At 37.4% G+C, this 1,413-nt stretch overlaps 1 protein-coding gene across 1 annotated transcript in view; it reads right to left on the reverse strand.

Annotated features, from left to right (window-relative positions):
* The window catches only part of LOC104532604 (amyloid-beta A4 precursor protein-binding family A member 2), a 16,444-nt gene extending 15,919 nt beyond the window's left edge, over positions 1-525 (reverse strand). Inside the window, exon 1 of the mRNA XM_029087441.1 lies at positions 346-525. Coding sequence (XP_028943274.1) covers positions 346-525 — 180 coding nt within the window. The remainder of the gene's footprint in view (positions 1-345) is intronic.
* Between the last annotated feature and the right edge of the window lie 888 nt (positions 526-1,413).

Below are 1,413 nucleotides of genomic sequence, written 5' to 3' on the forward strand. Positions count from 1 at the left end.
TTAATTTGATATTTCATAAAGTAATTTTGGCCATGAATGGACATTGACTTCCAGACAACTCCAAATAAGTAGCATTTAGGGAAGCAGTGTTGAAAGAACACAAATGCTTCTATAACACGAAGCAAAGAGTGGATATTTTGGGACTGAGAAAGAGACATGAATTTGTGGAGACAGAAAAGAGATATGAATATGGGCAAACAGCTTACTAATGTTGCCACAGATTACCTGTAACTTCAATCACAAAAGATTACTGACAACAAAAATTAATTCAAAAAATTAGATGTGATTTCAGAGATTCTCTAAATAGCGTACGTTCTTTAAATAAATTTAATTCCATTTACTTACATCCTCTGATTCAAAGACATGGCATATCATTTTGTACTGCTTTTTTCCTTCCTGGGCACCAGGTGTTGTTTCAATACAGTCTTGAGAGGCTGATCTTGGCATACGGCGGCGTGCCATTAAAACCACAATGTTACCAATATCGGCGATATATGAGATTGTGCGCAGCGCATGATCCATCATTGTTTCCTATGGAAAACAAAGGCAAATACAGTCATTCTTCTTGCCTGCTGTTATTCTACAAATGCGGCATCTTCCTTCTCCTTGATGGTTTATTGCTTGAGAATGACAAAAGCTACAGACGTACTTTCTGTGGGCCCAGATCTGACGTTGTCTATGCACAGACTCCCAACTGGAGGCACAGTGGCTTTAATGGAAGTGCTGCCTGAGCAAATACAACATGGTTTTACTGTAGAGCAATAATGAAGATCTATACTGATGTTTTATAAATATTTCCATGCTGTTGGAAAATTATGTTTCCCTATTGTATTGGTTTTGCTGAATGAAGCAGATGCATTTCACAGTGACAGAACAAGTTTTAGGGAAGTTGTACGTATATGAGAAAATGTTACAATTTCCTATTTTTTTTTTTAAATCATGTCCTGTAATAGCAATAAGGTAACATTTTCTCATCACATCATTTTCACATCAAAGCGATACTTTCTTTGCAAAGAGCTATGAAGGCAGTTACTTCATGTTCTCTGTAGGCAGAATTTTTAACACTTTTTTCTGGTTACAAATGTATCTCAGATTGGTTTGGAGGGAACTGGTCAAGCATATAGGCTCACAGTCATGATCCTATTCCACTCAATGTCATTAGGCTGCCAGTTCGGTTGTGCTGGGAGAACTTGACTCAGAAGAGCCATTGCCTGTGAGAATGATTTTAAGTGGAACTTGTCCAAGCTTCATCCTGATGAACATTTCTTACGTAAGAACACCATGAAGAGTACTAAATATAGAAAGTCTTGAAAATTCCTGCCTCTTAACTCAAATCCCTGAGCTCTGCATCCTTTTAATTACCGTAGCCTTTTAAACTCTCATTTTACTTTCTGCTATTAGCAGGGAAATCCC

This window comes from Antrostomus carolinensis, unplaced genomic scaffold (genome assembly GCF_000700745.2).
Source record: "Antrostomus carolinensis isolate BGI_N321 unplaced genomic scaffold, ASM70074v2 scaffold19581, whole genome shotgun sequence".
Taxonomy (NCBI): Eukaryota; Metazoa; Chordata; class Aves; order Caprimulgiformes; family Caprimulgidae; genus Antrostomus; species Antrostomus carolinensis.